The 21,885-nt window shown below is 38.4% G+C and overlaps 9 protein-coding genes and 1 non-coding gene across 10 annotated transcripts; 5 read left to right on the top strand and 5 right to left on the bottom strand.

Annotated features, from left to right (window-relative positions):
• Positions 1 to 25: 25 nt before the first annotated feature.
• Positions 26 to 3,370, top strand: RAD5 (DNA helicase RAD5; the record flags this gene model as incomplete). The annotated part of the gene is made up of 1 exon (XM_455865.1): positions 26 to 3,370. The coding sequence occupies one exon, from the start codon at positions 26 to 28 to the stop codon at positions 3,368 to 3,370; it is 3,345 nt and encodes a 1,114-aa protein (XP_455865.1).
• A 66-nt stretch (positions 3,371 to 3,436) lies between these two features.
• SAS2 (histone acetyltransferase) lies at positions 3,437 to 4,396 on the bottom strand (the record flags this gene model as incomplete). Its single annotated transcript, XM_455864.1, has 1 exon — positions 3,437 to 4,396. The coding sequence occupies one exon, from the start codon at positions 4,394 to 4,396 to the stop codon at positions 3,437 to 3,439; it is 960 nt and encodes a 319-aa protein (XP_455864.1).
• A 364-nt stretch (positions 4,397 to 4,760) lies between these two features.
• On the top strand, positions 4,761 to 8,576 carry ECM16 (ATP-dependent RNA helicase ECM16; the record flags this gene model as incomplete). The annotated part of the gene is made up of 1 exon (XM_455863.1): positions 4,761 to 8,576. One exon carries the CDS (start codon positions 4,761 to 4,763, stop codon positions 8,574 to 8,576), a length of 3,816 nt encoding a protein of 1,271 aa, XP_455863.1.
• A 316-nt stretch (positions 8,577 to 8,892) lies between these two features.
• RSC58 (Rsc58p) lies at positions 8,893 to 10,620 on the top strand (the record flags this gene model as incomplete). Its single annotated transcript, XM_455862.2, has 2 exons — positions 8,893 to 8,948; positions 9,168 to 10,620. The coding sequence occupies 2 exons, from the start codon at positions 8,893 to 8,895 to the stop codon at positions 10,618 to 10,620; spliced, it is 1,509 nt and encodes a 502-aa protein (XP_455862.2).
• A 328-nt stretch (positions 10,621 to 10,948) lies between these two features.
• SMF3 (putative divalent metal ion transporter SMF3) lies at positions 10,949 to 12,379 on the bottom strand (the record flags this gene model as incomplete). The annotated part of the gene is made up of 1 exon (XM_455861.1): positions 10,949 to 12,379. One exon carries the CDS (start codon positions 12,377 to 12,379, stop codon positions 10,949 to 10,951), a length of 1,431 nt encoding a protein of 476 aa, XP_455861.1.
• Positions 12,380 to 13,534: 1,155 nt separating this feature from the next.
• On the top strand, positions 13,535 to 17,443 carry POM152 (Pom152p; the record flags this gene model as incomplete). The annotated part of the gene is made up of 1 exon (XM_455860.1): positions 13,535 to 17,443. The coding sequence occupies one exon, from the start codon at positions 13,535 to 13,537 to the stop codon at positions 17,441 to 17,443; it is 3,909 nt and encodes a 1,302-aa protein (XP_455860.1).
• Positions 17,444 to 17,507: 64 nt separating this feature from the next.
• Positions 17,508 to 19,340, bottom strand: MLH2 (mismatch repair protein MLH2; the record flags this gene model as incomplete). Its single annotated transcript, XM_455859.1, has 1 exon — positions 17,508 to 19,340. The coding sequence occupies one exon, from the start codon at positions 19,338 to 19,340 to the stop codon at positions 17,508 to 17,510; it is 1,833 nt and encodes a 610-aa protein (XP_455859.1).
• A 247-nt stretch (positions 19,341 to 19,587) lies between these two features.
• On the top strand, positions 19,588 to 20,511 carry DPI35 (Dpi35p; the record flags this gene model as incomplete). Its single annotated transcript, XM_455858.1, has 1 exon — positions 19,588 to 20,511. One exon carries the CDS (start codon positions 19,588 to 19,590, stop codon positions 20,509 to 20,511), a length of 924 nt encoding a protein of 307 aa, XP_455858.1.
• A 132-nt stretch (positions 20,512 to 20,643) lies between these two features.
• KLLA0_F17303r lies at positions 20,644 to 20,716 on the bottom strand. The gene has a single exon. It is a non-coding gene; the product is annotated as a tRNA-Ala (tRNA).
• An 842-nt stretch (positions 20,717 to 21,558) lies between these two features.
• Positions 21,559 to 21,807, bottom strand: COX12 (cytochrome c oxidase subunit VIb; the record flags this gene model as incomplete). Its single annotated transcript, XM_455857.1, has 1 exon — positions 21,559 to 21,807. The coding sequence occupies one exon, from the start codon at positions 21,805 to 21,807 to the stop codon at positions 21,559 to 21,561; it is 249 nt and encodes an 82-aa protein (XP_455857.1).
• Between the last annotated feature and the right edge of the window lie 78 nt (positions 21,808 to 21,885).

Genomic DNA, 21,885 nt, shown 5'->3' with positions numbered 1-21,885 from the left:
TTCTAGCAATACGGGCACCCAAAGTATGACACAGCCGCAAAAAGCTGATGAAAAACCAAGGTTCTTTCGTGATGAAGATGAATCTGTAATAAATTTGAACGAATCTCGATCTCTTTTTGTACAGGATGAGGCAGATGATTCTGATGATGGCCAAGGACATGTTGAAAGTTCCTCAGAAGTATCAAGTAATACATCTAATCATAAGGAAAGGTTTTTTGAATCTTTGAAGGAGATTCTTGGAGAAAATATGATTTCGTCCTCTCAACTCCACACTCTTTGGAGTTCATATGGTCTGCTCAAAGATGGTATAAGTATTGCAGCTGATAAATTCTTTGAGGACAAGGAATTACTTTCCAAAAGTAAAACTGAATCTAAAATGCCGGCTGGTGATAATATAGAGGTGATAGATTTGTCGGATGAAGAAAATGATGACGAATTGTCTATTCTGCCGTCTTCGTCCCAATTATCCCAACTGTTTACAAATAAGAGGACCAGCACCCAAGCAGGTTTAGAATCACCTATGTCATCTGACAAGGGAAGGAACCGATGGTCTCGTTACATTGGGTCTATTCATACTATGGGATTCGCTACACGGCCAACCGTAAAACCAGTTCCTATCGGATCCCGTTTAGGTTTTAAAAAATCTGTACCGAAGGATCTTCCCTTAGGTAAATCACTTCAGCACCAGCACTGTTCGCATTTAGTTCGCTTAATCGATACCTCACAGGATAGAGAACTTGGTCGAATGCCTGAAGATGTTGCAAGAATATTGTACCCACTTTTAGACTACAGCGAACAGGTCAGTCTGGAGCCATATCTTCTCATTAATAATGGTAAGAGATTCAGTGTTGGAGATAATATTTACATCAGAATTGATTGTTATTTGACCTCACAGGCTTTCGTCCGCATTGAAGGCGGAAGTATTCTGAACAAATCTTTTATCAATGACCATGGCATGGACACACGTCAGTTGCATCGCGCCGGAGCGATAATGGCATTGTTTGATGCGATAAATATACAACCAGTGTACGGAGACACCAAAAATGAGATGATACCTAACTACCAAGAAAACACTGTTTCTAGTTCCCAGTTTCAGGATGAAGCTTTGAACATCAATCAACTAAAATCATTTTACAGAATTACACAGTCCGCGGCCTCATTGCAAAACTTACCAGAAACTACCCCAGATGAATCACTTTTTAAATTGCAATTGAGAAGGTACCAAAAGCAAAGTTTGTCATGGATGCTCAAAAGAGAATACGAGTATAGTCATTTATCAGAGAAAGCCGCAGAAGTGTCTATTGATGGGAATAGTATGAATCCACTATGGAAGAAATTCCGCTGGCCATCTAATTCAAAACAAGGGACTCCAAACCACGAAGATGATTGCTTCTTTTATGCTAATTTATACACTGGTGAGTTTTCTATCGAGAAGCCGGTCATTAAGACGATAATCAATGGAGGTATTTTGGCGGATGAGATGGGTCTAGGGAAAACAATATCAGCTTTAGCATTGATTTGTACTGCTAGCTATGATGAGGCTCATGAAAAGAAAATTGAGTCAACCAAAAAGCCTTCTATGAAGGAGATGTCTTCTCAAGTGGATTCCTCTCCATTACGCCATTCTCAACATAAGCATGACACTTATGCTTACAGGACGACGTTGATAGTAGTGCCGATGTCCTTATTGAATCAGTGGCAATCAGAATTCGAAAAGGCCAACAAGGACCTCAAAAAACGTTGTGAAATTTATTACGGGAATAATATTAAAGATTTAAGGGCGTATGTGCTTGGCCCCAACGCTCCCTCAGTAATCATAACTACTTATGGGATAATTCAGAGCGAATATGGGAGAACCTCAACATCGGGATTATTCAATGTGGTCTTCTTTAGAATAATATTGGATGAAGGTCATACGATTAGAAATAGAAGTACAAGGACATCTAAAGCTGTCATAGCCTTGCGGAGTTCCAGAAAATGGATCTTGACAGGAACACCAATCATCAATCGACTTGACGATCTATTTTCCTTAGTTCAGTTCTTGAACTTAGAGCCCTGGTCTCACATCAACTATTGGAAGCGTTACGTTTCAGTTCCTTTCGAGAAAGGTAACTATGCGCAGGCATTTGATGTCATAAATGCAGTATTGGAGCCTGTGCTTCTCAGAAGAACGAAGAATATGAAGGATGTTGATGGCAAACCTTTAGTCTCTTTACCTCCAAAGGAAGTAATCGTCGAAAAGTTGCAACTTTCATCCAGTGAGAAAAGAGTTTATCAATCCATGTTAGAAGATGCGGAAAACTCTGTTAAAGAAGGGTTGGCCAAAGGTGATCTATTGAAGAACTACACTAATATCTTGGTCCATATTTTAAGACTTAGACAAGTCTGCTGTCATTTGGATTTACTCAAAAAGACACCAGATCTCGGAGACCCAGATCTTGAAGATCTGGAGAACTCAACTCAAAACATCTCCTCCATCCTCATGCCAAAAAATATTAAGTCACCAAAAAGTTCCATTTCTCAAGATAAATTGGATGCTTTAAGTGCGAACTTTCGTGATATTCACAGCGCTTCAGAGCAATTACCTTCTTTTGAATGTGCTATTTGCACCACTGAGTGTATTGAACCGCTGTCTGCGGTCTCTATAACAGAGTGTCTCCACACATTTTGTGAACCTTGTTTGGCAGAATACATTGAATTTCAGCAAAATAAAAAACTATCCATCAACTGTCCATATTGTAGAATGCCGATCTCAGAAGCTAATGTGTTAAAGCTAAAGGAGCCAATTGATGCTGAAAGAGGATATGAACTAATTTCGTTTCATTCACATTTCCAATCGACTAAAATTAAAGCTTTATTGAGGCATCTCAAGCAAATACAAGAAACTTCTCCTGGTGAACAAATAATCGTATTTTCTCAGTTCTCATCATTCCTAGACATTCTAGAAATAGAGCTACGTTCGCATTTGCCAAGAGATCAGGTAATTATTTACAAATTCGACGGACGGTTAGATATGAAGGAACGGACTAGAATCTTGGAACAGTTCCACGATAAGGATTTGAGTTGTATAAAGTTATTACTTTTGTCGTTGAAAACTGGAGGTGTGGGATTAAATTTGACTTGTGCATCAAGAGCGTTTATGATGGACCCATGGTGGTCTCCAGGTATGGAAGATCAAGCGATTGATAGAATACATCGTATTGGTCAGCAGCAAACTGTCAAAGTTGTCCGGTTCATTATCGATAATAGTGTAGAAGAGAAAATGTTAAGAATACAGGAAAGAAAGAGAATGTTAGGGGATATTGTTGAGGGTGATGAGGCAGAAAGGAGACAGAAGAGGATCGAGGAAATCCAAATGTTGTTTCAATAGACTATCATGACATTCAATCATATAGAAGCCTTTTAGGGCTTTGCATTTAAGCTGTTATTTAATTCGTTAATCATCAAGTAGTAGATATTCATCTTTGATCATAAATCCATGGGATACCTTGTTGCGTCTTGCCCATGAACGGATGATATTGAGTCTTATTTCAGAATCACTTAAACAATCAAGATATTTGAGAGCTTGAATTATATCATTGATTCTAAAACCAGTGGCCTCGGAAAGATCCTTCAAAGTGACCTGGGCCACATCTTTCAAATTACCTTCAGTCAACTGCCAAACTATTGAGAAAGACCAAAATTTAAGATAGCCAATTAAACCGAAAGGAGATAGAGGAACTTCAGGACCCGAAATCAGACCCTGACATCTTGATAAAGTGTAGGAAAACTCAATCAAGAGAGTACCCAATCTTCTTCTTTGATAGGGCGGAAAGACAAGAATACATGCAAGGTTATTTTGGTGGTAGGAATATAAGTCTTTTGAAAAAAATGCCATCGGTACTGTAGAATTGTTCTCATACACAATATAGAATTCGAAATGCTTAACTTTGAAGTAGACAGACTTGTTATCAAGAAATAGCTTAGTAAATAGACATAAGCATTGGCAGAAAACTTCATGCTTAGAACCTTTTACCCTTCGTATAGTGTATTCGGGGCTTCTGTATTTTATTCTACCGGGTGGCTTATTCTTATATCGGCAAAAGCACTCATGTGCGATTAACTCTGCTTCATCATCAGTGTACTTGAAACAATATTCACATACGTATAGGGTATCAATCCAATACTGATCTTCAAACTTCTTTTCAGTAGGGCTTTGTTTTGCGGTGTGCTCATTGTTCGATTCCTTGAAGCCCAAGGTCCTCTTATTTCTTCCAAAATAAACATTACTCCCGTACCAAGTTGCAAATCTTTTATTCAAGCCAAATTGGACGTGCCTAATATTAGGCTTGTCAAGAATACCATATATTTCTTCATCCTCTGTTGAGCTGTTGTGCTTATCAGGTTTGGGAACCATTCATTAATGATTTGAAAAGAGGCAAAAAATGCGATTTATCACGTTTCCCAAATTTAATGAGTACTTGAAAACCCAATTAACGGTGGAATCAACTGCTCTTTGAACTTAAATGTACAAAAGATTGCCTATATCTTTGAATTATCAAAACGTTGAAAGCGACTTTCTTTTTTTTTTTTTCATCTTCCTTTATGGCAGAAAAAGCTTTAAAGCTCATCGCATCTCATCGCATCCAAGCTCACCTGCATCTATATATCAAAATCTCGTTGATAACAGGCTGGTAGTCTGAATGTTATAGGCCTCTGTGACATTAACAGTCAAGAGAAGTACCTCGCACGTTAAACGGTCAAAAAATTGAACAACAAACATGGGTACCTATAGGAAGCGCTGGAATGAGAAAGCACGCGCGGGTCAGATGTCTAAGTTGAAGGAGTTGAAGAGAGTAAGGAATAGGCAGTTCACCCGTGCACTTGAAAATTCTTCCGATGCTGATTCTGAAGAAGGTAATTCATCTGAAGATGAACATCATGAATCACCCGATCATCAGGAAGATACGAACGCTGCTGTATTGAAACCCATGACGGAGGAAGAGAAACAAGAGAAAAAGCGTAAATTGGAAGAGCTATTCACACCTAAGGAAACGAAGGTCTCTAGGACGAAGAAAAAAAGGTTAGAGAAGTTCATCGAGCATCAATTGAAAAGAGAGGAGAAAAAAGTTTTGATAGAAAAACTTCAGGACTATAAAATTGATACTAAGCTTTTGACAAGTTCTAAGATTTTGGGACAAGGAAGGCAAACTAAGAGGCAAGGGATTGAAGAAGCCCTCAAATTAGAAAGAAATGGACGTGGTGATGAAACTACCAGGGAAATTCTTTACGATGAAACTGAGGTAAGGGATTGGTATCAAGATCATCCAGAAACTAGGCCCAGTCAGGAAAGCACAGCTGAAAATTGCAATTCGGATAGTGATGAAACGGACCATACCAGTTCAGATCACCCTATTTCGGCAAATACTGGGGGATTTATTGATAATAGACCCAGTAAATTTGGTGGGTCAGGTTTTGGTTTTGGATTCGGTAATGCAAAGGTGGTGAATAAAAGGGCCTCGAAGAAAAGGTATAACTGGAAGCAAAAGGTAGAGCAAGAAGAACGTAGAAGGCGTAAACTGGATGATGATCAGGATTTTGAATCTGACGAAAGTGAATCAGAAGAACATTCATCCACTGCAGAAAGTGAACCTGATGAGAGTGAATCTAATAGTAATGCTGATAGTCACAGCGATGATGAGTCGAGTGAGTCTGACGGCGAGGAAAGATCGGATTCAGAAATAGCGCAGTGCAGAAACGTAAGTTCTTCAGTTGCCCAAGAATTTAAAGAGTGGGCAAATCAGGAAATTAAAAAGCTTGAAGGTAGAGATGTAGAAATGGTTATGCCTTCCTCCAACATCAAGGTCGATAGGACCGAGAGACCTGAAGACTTTGAAGATGGACTCAAAGCAGATGAATTTAATGTGAACGAAAATTCAACACGTAAGGCTTTTTATGTCAAGGTACGGAGATCTGATGCTGTTCAAGCTGTGAGAAGCGCACTACCTGTTTTCGCCGAGGAACATAGAATTATGGAAGCTATCCATCATAATGACGTTGTAATCATTTGTGGTGAAACTGGTTCAGGTAAAACGACACAGGTACCGCAGTTTCTTTACGAGGCAGGATATGGTAATTCGTCCTCAACTGACACGCCTGGGATGATTGGAATAACACAACCTAGAAGAGTGGCCGCTGTCTCTATGGCTGGACGTGTTACTAATGAGATGGGTGATCATGGCGAATATGTAGGATACCAAATTCGGTTCGATTCTTCTACCAAGGATAAAACAAGAATGAAATTTATGACTGATGGTGTTTTGCTAAGAGAGATGATGAACGATTTTAGACTTTCTAAATACTCTTCTATCATTATCGATGAAGCTCACGAGAGGAACATCAATACAGATATTTTGATTGGTATGTTAAGTCGTTGTGTCAGCTTACGTGCTAAGGAGCATGCAACTGATCCGGCTAAGTACAAAAAACTTAAACTAATTATCATGTCTGCCACCTTGAGAGTATCAGATTTTAGTGAAAACCCTACTTTATTCCCTGTTTCTCCACCTGTCTTAAAGGTCGACGCCAGGCAGTATCCAGTGGCTGTACATTTCAATCGTAGAACAGCTTATAACTATGCTGAAGAGGCTTTCAGGAAGACGTGTAAAATACATCAAAGGTTGCCTCCTGGTGCTATCTTGGTTTTTATGACAGGACAGCAAGAGATCACGCACATGGTAAAAAGGTTAAGAAAAGAGTTTCCTTTCCCCAAGAAACATCAAACTCTCATTCAAAATGACCACATACCTACAGTGAAAATAGATGCCAAAACTGCAGATGTAGAAGCTGAAGATATCGACTTCAGTGTCAGAGTTAGAGAGGAACAAGAATTTGACGATTGTTTACTCTCTGATGAGGAAGATATTGAGGACAAAGAAGAGGACGAAGAAGAAGGTTTTGAAGAAACACTTGAAGAAGGTCAGACGGATAGAGATCCACTATATGTTCTTCCTCTTTACTCGCTATTGCCCACCAAAGAGCAAATGAAGGTCTTCCTTGATCCCCCACCAAACTCCAGATTATGTGTTGTTGCTACTAATGTGGCAGAAACATCATTGACCATACCGGGAGTAAGATACGTCGTTGATTGTGGTAGATCAAAGGAAAGAAAGTTTGATGAAAATAATGGTGTTCAGAGTTTCGAAATTGACTGGATTAGCAAAGCTTCTGCTGGCCAAAGAAGTGGTAGAGCAGGGCGTACAGGGCCTGGTCATTGTTATCGTTTATACTCCTCTGCAGTTTTCGAAAGAGATTTTGAGCAGTTTTCTAAGCCTGAAATTTTAAGAATGCCTGTGGAGAGTATAGTTTTGCAAATGAAGAGCATGGCTGTTCATAATATTGTGAATTTTCCATTCCCTACCCCACCCGAAAGACCAGCTTTGATGAAGTCAATAAAGCTCTTACAACACCTAGGTGCACTCGACAGTAATGAAAGAATCACTGATGATGGTAAAGCAATGAGTTTGTTTCCGCTAAGTCCAAGATTTTCTAAAATGCTGCTTGTTGGTAATGAAAGCGACTGTTTGAAATATGTTGTTACCATTGTCAGTGCCCTTTCAGTAGGTGAGCCGTTTTTATCTGAACAAGAGCTTGGTATCATGGATACTGTGCCCAAGACACAAGATGAAGGACAATTAGATGACTATCCTGATCACGAAGCTGAGGAAAGAAAAAGGCTATTGCGCTCCAAGTATGTTAAAAGCAAAATTAGATTTAGTAAGCTTGATAAATTCAGTGATGTTTTCCGTCTTTTAAGTGCAGTATCTGCGTTGGATTTCATTCCAAAGGATCAGCACAGTTCTTTCATGGAAAAAAATTTCTTAAGGGCAAAAACCGTAGAGGAGATTATGAAGTTGAGAAAGCAGGTGATGTTCATCATCAGGTCAGTTACTTCGAGAGAAAATGTAGCTGTAAATGTTAAAGACGAAGACTTGAAGAGCTCGATCCCCACCGATGTTCAAATCAAATTACTCAAGCAAATGATCACAGCAGGATTTATCGACCAGGTGGCCGTTCGCGCAGACCAGTTATTCCCGGAAGACGTTACTATCAACAAAACCAACATTTTCAATATCCCTTATGTTCCAGTCCTTGCTGAGAAAACATCTTCTTTGGATGATATCTTTGTTTATATTCATCCAACCTCAATTCTCAACAATTCTGGCGAGCAACCTCCGAAATACTTGGTTTTCCAATCACTACATGTCAATAAAAATAATGAAAAGGCGAAAACAAGGATGAAGTCTCTTTGTGACATTAAAAGCACGCCATTGGCTAACGTTGCAAGAAAGGGCTCGTTACTCACTTACGGAAAACCAATCACTGGACAAGGTTTGAAACCTATTGATTTATCGCCAACAGAAAGATTCTGCTATGTTGTTCCTAGATTTGGATCTTGCAATGATAGCGACATCAAGATTGGTTGGGAACTCAATCCTATCCCTGTTCATCAAGAGAAAGAGAAAGGTGTATGGACGGTCAAGAAATTCCTTACTCCAAAAGCATTTAAAAACTATCAAGCTTCGAAAAGACCCTAGAACTACACCAGTACAATTTATAGAATTAATTAACTCATATAATACCAATTGCATTGGAATAATTAAAGGCCAATACCTAGCTTGTTAGGCTATGACTGGGTACTGTTGCTGTGACAGGAATCTCTGTAAAAGCTGTCAATGGATGCCAGTTGGATCATGATGTACGGTTTTGATGTTTTTCATAATGAAAACACAGGTTTTGGCGCAGGTTGATCAATAAAGGCTTCTTACATTACTGCTGAATGACAAACTGATGGGCAGTGAGAGAGTACAAGGTCTGCAAACTCTTTTATAGTGGGCTAAAAATAAGTAAACAATGGTAGAGCTGCTAAAAGAGAATTTTTTTCAGAACTTACTAACTGTTTTAAAAGGGTATGTGAATATAAAAACAACACATTTTTCATTCGAATTATGTTGCATTCGCACATGTTTTTGTCTAGAATCGGTGATAATAATAAATTAAAGACCAGCATACGATGACCTGGGGTTCCTCAAGTCTTTATTTTATGTTTTCAGTGTTAGATTTGCCAAAGCATGATTTTATTTTACAATCAAATACTAACAGTATTAATTTTATTTTGATTTAATTAGTGCATCTTCGAAATGCAGAGCTTTAGATGAAAGGTTTCCTAAAGAATTCTACGAGCCTGATCCAACACACATATACGATTCTTACGTGAAGTTTCTAAGGGCCAAGTTTGATGAAAATCCAGATATCAAAATAGCAGAAGATATTGATTCAATTTCCATATCTGATAAATTTGCTAGTGGAGATTACCAGAAGCATGAAGATTCTGTTTATCGGATTTACCATGATATTAAATTAGTATGCTCCATTTTAATTCACTACTACTCTCAAGGAACGAGGTCGTACCAAATGGTCGACAAATTCTACAAATTTGCAGCAGAATTGATTCTAAGGGAATGTTATAGAGTTGGAGCCAAACTGGTGGGAGACTTCGCGGCAGACATTGACTTCAAAGAAAGTGATTTTTCAAAAACCATTTCCAATGATTTCCTTAAAATTAGTCAAGTTTATCAGCTCCCCGTTACTGAAACTTACCATACGCAGACAAAGGAGGGACATTTGTTCAGTTCGGTGATAACGAGGTCAGTACTTGATCAGAGGCCAAAGGAAGTACCATACGAGGAATGTGAAATTGTGAAAATTATTCCTCAAGCAACATCCCAACCAGCCAATAGATTGGGATTCGTAGCAGCTAACACTTCCAATGTTCCTGATCCAACAATTTCTCCTACAGAAATCATGACCTCCTTTCTGCATCCGAATTGGTACCCGCTACCCACTACTAAATGGTTGGAGTATGGCGACTATCAATCTTTTGCTCCGAGTATCTCGGAGTTCAAGTCTGTAACAGATTGTTCCCGTAAAGGAGACATATGGTTGGAAAAGGTCGGATACAAAAGCTGGTTAGAAATAGAATCGAAGAAGAGAGGGGCTGCGGAAGCAGAAGATAAAAATGTTGAAGATGAAAAAATAAAGGATGAGGGTATTGAAGATCAAAAGGTTGAGGAAGCAAATGACAGTATCGGATCTGACAACCAAAAAAAGGAATCAAATGAAAATGATGAAGAGCAGAATGTTGCCACGGATGAAGAGCAAGATACAAATGAGGAGGGAGATGAAGTAATAGTGACAACGGAGCCAGCTGGACCTGTCAATATTAATTTGAAAAATCTTTATGACTGGCAACCTAGCCATGAGATACATGATGAAGATATAACGGCTTTTGAGCAAGGTGAACAGCAAAGGTTATTGACAGAGATATTGCTAAAGCTAAAGGCATGTAAATCGAGAAGGGTCAAGCTGAACAAGATATCAAAACCAACAAGTGAGGAAGTTTCCCTTTATCATAGAGCACAGAACATCTTGAAAGAAGCTCTACTTTCTAAACAGATTGTGACATCTCCAAAATTGCACGAGAAACATTTCCCAGTCCTTCAGACTAATTATGCCGGATCAGTTCCTGTCGTCAAGACCATATCGACTAGAAAAAAGAAAAGTAAGAAAGTTATGCAGTGAAGTAGATATTTCCGTATAGAATCTATAAATCGCAGCTGTGGTAGTGTGCAATAATCTGTGGGGCTAGTTTATTATCAGTGATAGCTAACGGTTACTATTATTTGGAGTTATTTTCTGAAACCATCAGTGTTTCGATTTTTTTACTTCCTCAATTACTTTCGAAGGTAAATGTCCAAGAACAATTAAAGATTATATAAAGAACAAAGAAATTAACCACAACAAAGGTACAAGAGAAGAGATCAACAAAGCAGATCCAATAAGTACAATTTACGAATTGATTATAGATTAAACAGAATCCATCAAAACTATATAAAATGCCTACTTAGACTTAAAAATGCACGTCCGCTCCCATGAGGTATGAAAATACAAGATAACAATTCAATGAACCAATTGTCAACCATATAACAAATGAACTGATGCTCAACAGTCTTCCATTGGTGTAGTCAATGGACTTAACGCCTTTCGATAATAATCTACTTTCTTCAGTACTGTCTGCAGATGCGGGTGCAGAATCCACATCCACAACGGTCATAATTTTATGATTCATAGTGAAGTAAATCAAAGGAGCAGAAACGATTGGTAAAATCAATGAGAGAACCACTTGACTCAAGTTTAGAATACTAGATACCCCCTTTTCTCCCAAGAAAGCCGTAACTAAGAAACAGGGTACGATGGCTATCAACCTTGTCAATAGACGAGTCACCCAAGGTTCAAGTGACCACTCTAAAAACCCTTCTGATACAATTTGACCTGCCATGGTACAAATGACACCTGCTGATTGACCACTAAAGAGCATTGCCAATGCAAATACGAGCCCAGCAGCTGGAGACACATAATGGGACAATAATTCATAAATAGAGAGTAAATCAGCATCCTCTGCATCGGGTTGCCCATATAAAGTCGCACCAGCGACTATTAAAATGGCAGCATTGACGAAAGTGGCGATGAAAAACAACGACACTATCAATTCAGCGTACGAATATCGCAACGTGTACTCAATGGCACCTACTGAAGGTTGTTCCTTAATTTTACCGTATTTTTTTAAGTCGTAATCGAAAACCCTTGGTTTTACGAGAGAGGAACCCAAAAATAAGGAATGAGGCATCACAGTAGCACCAAGAATACCTAAAGAGATATACATCGCTTGTTGTTCTTTGAAGATGATGGGATTTGGAATGAAGCCTTTGAACACCTCTAACTTGCTTGGTACGGATATCTTGAACAATTCAATAGCGAAACAAATAACTGTCGCTCCAACTAAAATCCCAACAAAAGTTTCGAACGCCCGGACCCGTTTCATGGAATGTTCATCTGGCCTGTAAAACAGAAGTATCAGCAACACATCAAAAACGGTCAACAGCACACCCCATAACAAGGGAATGTTAAACAAGATATTTAATGCAACGGCAGCACCAATCACTTCCGCCAAGTCTGTTGCGATAATTGCAACTTCTGCAAACCCGTATAGAATATAATTAACACGCTTTGAAAAATGACGACGGCAGTTTTCAGCTAAATCCAAACCAGTGATTGTACCTAGCTTGATGCAGAGGCATTGCAAGACAATCGCAAATATGTTTGAAATGAATGTGATGAACAACAATTTGTATTTAAATTGTGCACCACCTGACACACTAGTAGAATAGTTCCCAGGGTCCATGTATGCAACACTGACCATGATCCCAGGTCCGACAAACTTCATAAACTTCCTCAAAATTTCAACATGGTTCCTCTCGAATACACGAGATAGTATAAGCATGGCAGTTTCACAGTTTAGATAATCTTTAAGTACCAACAGTAACGTGCCAAGAATAAATTACCGTCTTTCGTTCCTTTATCTAAATTCCAATAAACAGAGAATGAAAACAGCAGAACTATCACCAATTTACAACACAGAATATCTGACCTCTATTGAGCTAGCGCCTCAAACTCTTACAGATTCTAACGTATCGTGTTTTAGCAAACTCTCTTCTCGTAAATGACTTATTTGTAAGAGTGCAAATCAAATAAATCAAAACCTTAAATTTCTAAACTTCTTTTATAGAAGGAGATTCAAATGCACCTCTGTAATGTTATATACGACGAACGTGAGAGCTGTATATGGTGTTGAAAACAAATAAGTTCCAGTGCTCCAGTTGTGATTCAAAAAAGGAGACGATCCTGGACAATGGAAGTATCTCGATTCCAACCAAAACATTCTTTTTCTCTCTGGTAAATATATATATTATATATGTTAGGACCCTTAGCTATCATTACTATTACTGAATCTGGCATTCAAATTTGCCGAGGTTTTTATCAGATGAGGTCATGATAAAACTTACCTAATTCAGGATTCATTAGCCAGATGGGGTAAAGACATTTGCTTACTAGCATTTATGTCCTCCTTGCTTCTGACTAGGGTTTTATGAGAGGATGACGGGAATTTGACGGGAATTTGACGTAAGCAATGGAGCTATGCAACGGAATCGACATTATAATATCGATGCAAACGATCTCACTGGTAATTCTGGATAGGCGAAGAATTCAAGAGGCTATAATTCGAATATTAAGACCACAACGTAGTGGCAGATCATATAGAGTTGCTGCGTCCTTGACCATTGTACCTTGATCAGAAGCGAAACCTGAATCGTACATAATGATATATCCGATTCAGATCTTGTCAACAAACAGAAGTTCAAACTTTAAGCTTATGTTTGGTCTTCTCATGTATGCAGATGCAGGCTAGGATCAACAAGCAATCGCGATCCAGGCACCCGTTACATACCAATCGTCAATTAAAAAGCGAGCGACTAAGTGATAAGTTGTATGCGTGATCCCATTTTTTTCTATTAAACTTCTGCGTATTGGCACTTTAGAATCATATTCTGTTGAAAAGGGAAGCTGAGATAAGTTCAGACGCATATACAGTTAGATAATGGATTCCAGTTTCGGAACAAATGGGTTCTATACACATACTCCATCGATGTGGAGTGATAGTAGGCGTAGGAACGTTGGAAATAGAGATAAAGACTCGTTCAGAGGAGGAATAAGCGATCGAAGAAATGAAGAGATCAACAAACCAAAAGAAGATCCATTTTGTATATCCGGTTTTTCCAATTACACAGGAAAATCGAAGTCAAGCACTAGTAGAGCAAAGAATGGCCCAGCGAGTGAATCGATTAAGGAGCTACCTTTGATTTCTACTGAAGTTCTCGATGCAGCCAGTCAGAGAAGATTAGCCTTCGTCGTTTTTTTTATCATTCAATGCTACAAACTATACGATCTAATCCTACTTAAGAGTGGGATACCATTATCTGGGATTTTTCTATCGAATTCAAGGTTAAACTTCATTTCAAAATATTTGGTAATAGACTCTTTGTTCTTTTACTGTCTCCCCACGTTCAAAATACCCAAATTAAAGTTCAAACCACTGATAGTGCTTTTGCAGATTATTTCATCCGCAACCCTCACACTGTTTATCTCCAGTGAACAAAGTATCCCATTGGTATCGCTTCTATTGTCATTATGGAGACAGTATCACAGCAGAGACTTGTCCTTAACAGGTGACTCTGTCAACCCAAGAAAGGCTATGAATTCGGCAGAACACTTCAAAGGTGCACATACCATTAAAATTTTGCCAGAAAATACAGCATATTTGAATCCCTTCCACTCGTCTTTTTGTCTACCACTGGACCAATCTGGTCCTGCCATTGAACTACCTATAAGAGTCAACTCATCATCCACAATCAATACAGTCCAGTTAGAGTTCAGAGATCTATACTCAAATGAAGGTGAACTGTGGAACTTCACCAAGAACGATTTAAAACCACTCAAGGCAGATATTTCAAAGGAAGAAACTGATCGTAACATACATTACTTTACTGTACCTCTTAACAAAATCGGGTTTTACCAGTTGAAAACCGTTCTAGACACTAATAATATCAATTTGAGAATATACAAATCCCAATTAGTGCTACCTCACTGCCCATTGGCTTCCATTAACGGAAAGGGAGAAAATGATAGATGTGTTGGAGATAATGATGAGGTTTCAATTCAGGTACAAGGTGCTCCACCTCTTAAATTGACTTATACTAAGACAATCAATGGCCAAAGATACGTACTAGAAGATTCATCACTTCAACCAGAATATTTTGAATCACCTTTGCTAACGAATTCAAAATTCTACAGTCAAAAAGATGTCCAAGATTTAAAATGGGCTCGTTCGTACCCTGTAGATATCGCATTAGAAACTTCAACCAAAGAATACGGTGAACATGTTTACTCTATCGAAAGAATTGTGGATGGATTTGGTAATAGCATTGATTTTTCCTCATTATCATCACAAGTAAGAGAAAAGTATGATTTGATCCACAGATTCTACGTGCACGACTTACCAAGAGTATCTTTGGATGAAAAAATGAATCCCGACAGTTCTGTTAGAAGGTCTTTAATAGTCAAATTGGACTCTGGCGATTTTAACAAGGATGCTCCATTCATCGTTCAGTTATCCCATGAAGATAACAACTCCAAAGTGAGATACTTCGAAAAACAATTCAATGATAAAACATTAGAATTCAAAGTTGATGAGCCAGGTTCTTATAATTTGCTCTCAGTAAAATCGAGGTATTGCCACGGTGCCGTGATTGGAAAATCTAATGTTCTGATAACTAAACCAATTCCTCCTCAATTATCTGTAAGATCAACCCCAATATTAGATCAATGTGTTGGACAGGTCGGCTTGAATTTTGATCTTACTTTTACCGGTGTTCCTCCCTTTTACTACAAAACAAAAATATACAAAACTGAGCAAGGAGAACGTAAACTATATGATACAAAAAAATTCAGCTCCCAAGGAACCAGAAACCAGTTTACTTATTCACCCACATCAGAAGGCAGTTATGAAATTGTTTTCACCGAATTGTCAAATGAACTTTTCACATCTCCTATCTCCTTAGATTCGAAAGAGTACACATTCAAAACCAGCATGAGAGTGAAACCTAGTGCAAAGATTTCAGGGAAGCTAGAGACAAAATTATGTCTTGGAGGGAAAACGAAGGTACCTATTAAATTCAGTGGTGAGCCTCCTTTCACGTTAAACTATGATTTAGTAGAGACTTCTTCTAATAAGAGAACTTCGTTTAATAAAGAGAATATTCAAAGTTTTTCCTATGAGATCGAAACACCTAATTTCAACATTGGTGGTGATCATATCCTATCTTTAGTTTCTGTGAAGGATTCCAGTGGATGTTTGGTAGGTCTAAGTGGTACTGATGCCAGAATTACCGTTAGAAGAGATATTCCTTCTGCTTCTTTTGCTGTGTCAGAATCTTCCTCCCAAGTCAGCATTAAAGAAGCTTCATTCGCAGAACTTCCATTAAAACTTTCAGGTGAAGGACCTTTCAGAATCACCTATAGCCATTTGGATAACAAGGGAGACGTTCTCGAAACTGAAGAGGTGACTTTCAGTTCCAACTATAAACCGGCCTTAAAGGTTATGAAGGAAGGTTTGTATAAATTGGCTTCAATTCGTGACCAGAGTTGTGTTGGCAAGATCGTAGATCCGAACCATACTTTCCAAGTAAGTTATCTCAAAAAACCTACGTACTCATTAATTGAGCACAACAGAATCTCAAAACTGGACGATTTCAACTACATTAAAAATGATGTCTGCCAAGGGTTTGAAGAAACCATCGATATGTCTCTAAACGGCATACCACCCTTTTTGATAGAATATGATATGATTTCACCGTTAGGAGAGCTTATCTCATCTTCAGTGCAAGTTGCTACGAAGTATGCTTCAATTAAATTCCCTAATGAAGTCGTTGGTGAATATGTGATAAAGATTAAGAATGTATATGATTCCAATTATGGGAAGGCTGACCTCCAAAAACTTGCGTACAAACCTTCTCAACTTTCGATAAGACAGAATGTAAACTCACTTCCAGAAATAGAATTCTTAGAGAAAGGAAGCACCTACAGAACCTGCTCCGCAAACATAGAGCAATCAAAGCTAATGCAGGATATCAAACTGAAGGTGCCTCATGGCTCAGCTCCTTTCTCTGTTTCGTTCAGTATTTATCACGAAAGTTCTTCGAAAACAGATTCTTTCACCATGCATAATATTACGGCTGCTAACTTTGATTACAAACGATTGTATGATGGCCTCTCGTTGGGAAATCATTTAGTAAGCATTGATAGTGTTACTGATGCAAACGGTTGTATCAATGACCTATCTTCGAGTGGTAATCAGATTTCAATATCAATAACAGACGTTCCTAGGATATCCCTAGCAGACTCTACCATGGAATATTGTGTTGGGGATTACGTTGGATACCAATTGAGTGGGACACCTCCATTCATAATAAAGTACGACTTCAATGGTAAGCAGCTAAAATCCAAGGAACGTTCCTCTCAGTTCGTCAGATATGCATCTGAGCCCGGCGTTATATCTATTTTTTCAATCCAGGATTCTTCATCACAATGTGTAGTAGATTTCACAAATCCGAAGATGAAACAAGACTTTGAAAGGTTATCTTTGAATATACATCCAATTCCGTCGGTAACAGTATCACAAGGCCAAGAGATTGTTGAAGATATTCATGAAGGTGACAAAGCTGAAGTTATATTCTCCTTCGAAGGTACACCTCCTTTCGCATTAACCTACGTCCGTACTGAAAACTCTGGCACCAAAAAGGGCAGAAAGCAACAAATTGTTGAAACACACAAAGTTTCCGATATCTATACTTACGAGTACAGAGTTGTGACCAGTCTACAAGGTACATATGAAGCTTTAGAAGTGTCAGACGCCTTCTGCGCAGCTAAGAATCGTGCGTTGTTGGATTGAAATTTGATTTCATTGTATAATAAATAACCATCTTAAAACTCATTTGATCCTTCAAAGTGGTGAACTATAGGGCTATCATAAACCAACCTGTTGGCATAAGAATTAGCTGTAAATCTACATCACTATCTTCGCCTTCCATTAGCGTTTGTATTCCATCCAATAAAGGTAATGAGGGCATGCCGCTCCTGTGGAACCAGACCAATTCCTTCTTATAGGCATTTTTCAAGAAACGAAGCTTCCATGGAACGCTTCGGCCGACAGCTTTGCGACATCCGAGATTGAAAGTATGTTCAAACTGTAAGTCGAGGTTTTTAGTAGAGCTGTTGGTTGCTGTATGCTCAATATCAACAAGGGTTGTTGAATGGTCATATTCTGGATCATTTTCCAAAATTCTTCTTCTCTTGCTTGTTGGTTCTTGAAAAAACTCAGAAGATTGCGTCTGCCTCTGATAGTATGTTTCTAGTATGCCCGAACTTTTAATTTGATCGTCAACTATCTCTGTAGTGTTCCTGGCACGGATCCGAGAAAGAATAAATGGATTTGAAAGAGTCGTATTTCTGGATAGCTCTACGTCTTCAAGATCTCGCTCAATGCAGCAATCCTCGGTGTTCACAATGTCAGAATATAGAAGGTTTTCCCTTACTGGTGAAGATCTACCATCGGATAGCGTGCCGCTATACATGTCTGTCAACCATTCAGATTCCTTCTCGAGAATTTGTTGAGTAGGGTTATTGGTTATTTGCCGGTGAATTTGCTTTGGAATGTCACTTGTATTAATTATTCTACGAGTGAAAATCACTGATTCACTATCAATATGGGTAGAATTTGAAGGATCATTATACTGCATGTGTGGAGCGTAGAAGGTGAGCAGTGAACATTGCAAAATAGATAGAGCTTTTTCCAGTGTAAGTGCGACAGCTTTATTTTCGCCATTGACTACAGCATTGTCGCTAGTATGGTGGCATAAAAATTGAATGAACCATGCCCTCGGTTCTGGTTTCCCGAAATGCTTATAAAATTCCTTGAAAAAATGATTGACTTTTTTACCAAAGCCTGATTGTACCATTACTGCTTCTCCATTAATGCAAGGATATTTAAGATTCGGCATCAATTCTGTCACTCTGCCATGTGTTCGAATTTTGGGCAATATGATATTAACTTTTAGAGATTCACTTAGCTCTATCTCATCAAAGTGTTCGAACTCAACTATAAGATTCTGTTTGGTAACATGTTTTTTGAATTGCGACATCCGGTCTTCATATTTACCAAACCGCGCAACATATTCTAAAGTCTTGATACTTCCGTCCCTTAGAGGATTGACAAGCTGGCAACTAAAACATATATGCTTATGAATCAAAGAAAAATGAAAAAGCATATCCCTAATCATTTTAATATAATTTTTATCTTTCTTTGCCAGTCTACTGCTTTTACTTCCCGTCATTAGGTCTCTGAGAATAACTGTCGTACCCGGTGGATTCACTACCTTGGAAAATCTAATAGTTTCATTTATTCTGATTCTAGGTGGTGACCATTTAACAGCAACATTCTCTGAAATAGTCCGTGTTATCACCTCGATAGATCCCTTCTTCGATGCTGTTTTGCCAATATTATATAACGCTCTTCCTTTGTACCCTATTCTTTTGCATGATTTACCGTCAGTTTTGAAGTGTTTAACAAAAACGCTGCTGCGCTTCTGGACACTTATTCCGTTACCATCATCATTCAATTGGATGTACCTACATCCGCCGCTAGATTCATCTATTTTGATCAGCACTTTAGTACAATTGGCGTCTATCGAATTCTCTATCAGCTGTTTAACCGCCGAGACAGGATTATCAATAACACGGTTTGTTGAAGTGCTATTTTCAAACAGCCAACAATGAAACCTATTATTCATACAGCGACTTTACAATATTTATCCCTGGGCAGAATCTCTACTCCTTTTTAAGGCATCTTTTTATTGTATATCTGCTTTCTGTATTTATATGTCAGATCTAAGTTGATGAACTTCAGAGTACATTCGACCAAGCTTTTTCTGAAAAATGTATACCAAGTTGAACCATTAAAAGAAATAAAACATAGAAAAGCTCTCGATTTCAGAGTAGTAGATTGAAGTCAAGTAACGTTAATCTAACCGGGGAAATATGGTACCGGTAAGAATTCCTAGAGAGGTACTCAAAAATGGCAGTTTGCAGCACTCGCGGCCAAAAATCATAACGTTTGATGCATATAATACTCTTTATTCCATCAAAAAACCTGTAATGGAACAGTATTGTATAGTGGGTGCCAAGTACGGGATTAATGGTAATCCACAAGAACTCACTAAGAGATTTCCAGGGGTTTTCAGTAATATCCGTAAAAAGTATCCTTTATATGGTAAAAATTCTGGTATCACGGCTGAACAATGGTGGGAGTATCTAATTAGGGATATGTTTGAACCAATACAGATACCAAATGAAATGGTAGAAGAAATCTTAGAAAGGTTCGAGGGCGATGCTGCCTATACGGTATACCCAGACGTCAGGGAATTTTTGGAGACAATGAGGAGGAACCATCCTGAGGTTTCTTTGGGGATCGTCAGTAATACTGACCCCATTGTCCTTACGTTGTTAGAGAATTTAGATCTTAAGAAATATTTCGACGGAAATATCTATCTGTCTTATGATCTTGAGATAAAAAAACCCGACCCGGCTATGTTTAATTACGCGGTCTCTCATATGTTGAAACGCCACAACACTAGTGGTCAACGTGAGAACTTGGAAAATATTCGGCCACACGTCTGGCATGTTGGTGATGAGGAGAAAACGGATCTGGGAGGAGCTTTCCAAGCTGGAGTAAATGGAATTCTTGTAGATAGATCAAACTCATTCGGTTACTTCGACATAACAACTCCTGATGTTTGCAAAAAGGAGTTATCAGAAGATGATTTATCTCTGAGGAAAGTGTTACACCATTCAGAGGTTATATTACAAGAATCTGATGCAGTCACTGATGTAGTACAATTAAACAGCAGACAGTATGTTTTACCAAATTTTAAATCATTGGAGGCCCTATTATTTCAGCAGTAGCGGCATCTTAAGATATAGTGCTGTAAATATTTGATTGAGCAAACGACACTCTGTATGATGGACTATCCCTCTCTTAAATTCCACCTTGCGTACCCATGCTACTGTCAGGTTTTGGATTGGAAAAAAAATAAGTGGACAAAACCGGAGTCGAACCGATGACCTCTTCCTTGCAAGGGAAGCGCGCTACCAACTGCGCCATTTGCCCCGACACGATTGTTAGTCAAGACTATCAGGTATATACATTTGATGAGCATCATCTACTGCCATAGCATGCTCATGTCTTCAGTATCAAATTATTAGTTTCCGAGATTTGTCAAATTCTCTGTAATGCCAAACACAACGAAACATGATTCGTGCTTTTCTAGCTACAGGTTAATGGAGCTCGAAGAATGGCGTATCCGTTGTAACGGTATCTGGATGTAGAACAGTACTGAAATATAATAGGACTTGGATTTTAAAAAAAAAATAATATAAGTAAATATATGTATTTGGCTCCTGAATGATATTAGAATGTATTTTCATCACTGTTTTGATGTGTGGGTACGTAACAAAGTTTAAACTGTGTTCTAAATTGATCTTTCTTTGTAAATTTTTTTTATGAGAGTATTGTTTTAATAAAAGTGAAACTTGTACTGGGATTTCCGGATCTCCATCAATGTTACTTAATTTCCACACTAAGGTCTGGAATGATGATCCAAGACGCTGAAACTTATATTGAGTGGAAAACGTTACAAAGTGACAATAACATCGAAAGGGGAAACGGAGGACGGATGTGAATGGGATAATAAATATATTGTTTTAAAAAGAAAATGAATGAAAAATCGATGGGACAGAAAACAGTGAAGCCATTGTTCGAGGAAAGTGAATGAAAATAATAAAAGAGGAAGATACGTTAAGTACGAATCATAACAGATAATTTCAGTATCTGTTGTCACATCTTGCTCCAAATGAATATCATCTTTTTTTGTTTTTAGTTTTCCTAAACTAGTTCTTCACTAATTAACTGCCTCTTTTTTCATCGCATTATATCACATATTTCCAACCAGTTTATGGGTTAATGTCACCAGCAAAGATACCCTGGGATCTTTGTTCATCCCACTTTTCAACCCAGTCAACTGGACATAGAGAGGAGTAGGTCTTCCAGAAAACCTTGCATGGAGCGAAGTCTTCACCCTTAGCATTGATACACTTGTGGTAATCCACGTACGATTGCCAGCAGTGCTTTGTTTGGTTTTGGTTTGGGAATCTAGCGTCGAAACCAACGGTGTGTAATGGAGATTCTTGATTTTCAGCCATTGTAATAGGGTTTATCGGTGATGATGTTTGAACAAAGAGTGATCTTAATTAACCTGAACAAAATCAATACAAAACTAA

This window comes from Kluyveromyces lactis, assembly GCF_000002515.2.
Source record: "Kluyveromyces lactis strain NRRL Y-1140 chromosome F complete sequence".
Lineage (NCBI taxonomy): Eukaryota > Fungi > Ascomycota > Saccharomycetes > Saccharomycetales > Saccharomycetaceae > Kluyveromyces > Kluyveromyces lactis.
This window is presented reverse-complemented; position numbering and strand designations above follow the sequence as displayed.